The sequence below is a fragment of the Trichoplax adhaerens genome, genomic scaffold (assembly GCF_000150275.1).
Source record: "Trichoplax adhaerens TRIADscaffold_56 genomic scaffold, whole genome shotgun sequence".
Lineage (NCBI taxonomy): Eukaryota > Metazoa > Placozoa > Uniplacotomia > Trichoplacea > Trichoplacidae > Trichoplax > Trichoplax adhaerens.
This window is the reverse complement of record NW_002060996.1, coordinates 36,248-37,294: the sequence shown is the minus strand read 5'-3', so window position 1 is coordinate 37,294 and position 1,047 is coordinate 36,248. Positions and strand designations below refer to the sequence as shown.

Genomic DNA, 1,047 nt, shown 5'->3' with positions numbered 1-1,047 from the left:
GTTTTGTATTCAGTTTCAGTTACAGTTGAATTGCTCTGATGATATTGTTCATTTCATGCAATAAAAGGTCAAAAATGAATTTATAATTTTTTCCAACTGTATTAATTAAAGTGGCATGGAGTATAGTGTTATAGTTGAAGAAAACTTCACCGCCATGATTTCTCTATTTTGTCATTAAGTAACCTATCCGAACAATTATGATAAATACAATTCTTATTTCATATACTCTCTTGTATAGGAAAAACTAACGTATGATGAAGCTATAGAACTGCTTGCGTTACTTGCCGTTAACGATAATGATCAGACATTGCGTCAAAATCCAGTTGTCAAGAATGTTATCGACAGTTGTCAAGGTTTACCATTAGCTATCACTTTAATTGGTGGTCTTGATTTAAAAACTGATGAAGAGTGGAATCAAGCAAAGGATATCATTGCCAAAAAGTCTGCAGATATTGAATTAGCTCATTACGGTTTCAATCTATACGGGACTTTACAATTAAGTGTTGATACTTTAAATGATGAGATTAGACCATTATTTGAGCAACTAGCTGTATTTAAGCGAGTCGGTATTCCTATTCAATCTGTTGCATCGTTATGGAACTACGATGAAATCGAAGCTCGGAATCTCGTAAAGAAAATGCATAACAAATCATTACTTACATATGATAAAGAAAAGTAAGTTTAATCAGATTTCGGTTCGTAGAATGTATTGAAATAGACACAAAGTAAATTGCTATACATTTAGAGCATCAATCATGTTTGAACACCAATTATTTTTAATTTTGGGGTAGAGTAGAATAGTGCATATCCAAGTTAAGTTAATTGAGTGATGTCCAATTTTGCAATGCTTTATATTTTAATATTCAAAGCATGACCTAGTGTGTCCTTGTAGGCATATATAGTGATAGATATAGAATGAACAGATTGATAAGTATTTTAAATGGATTGTGACTGTACAGTACTTGCATGTCGAATAAGCTATCATATATCTGCTTTATGTTAATTTTGGTTAGAATACTGTATGCCCAAGTTAAGTTAATGGAGTAA

The 1,047-nt window shown here is 31.5% G+C and overlaps 1 protein-coding gene across 1 annotated transcript in view; it reads left to right on the top strand.

The window, feature by feature from the left end:
• Nucleotides 1-1,047, top strand: part of TRIADDRAFT_62462 (uncharacterized protein) — a gene marked incomplete at both ends in the record, with an annotated part of 8,386 nt that overhangs the window by 1,965 nt on the left and 5,374 nt on the right. The window contains one exon of the mRNA XM_002118389.1: nt 239-675. Coding sequence (XP_002118425.1) covers nt 239-675 — 437 coding nt within the window. The remainder of the gene's footprint in view (nt 1-238; nt 676-1,047) is intronic.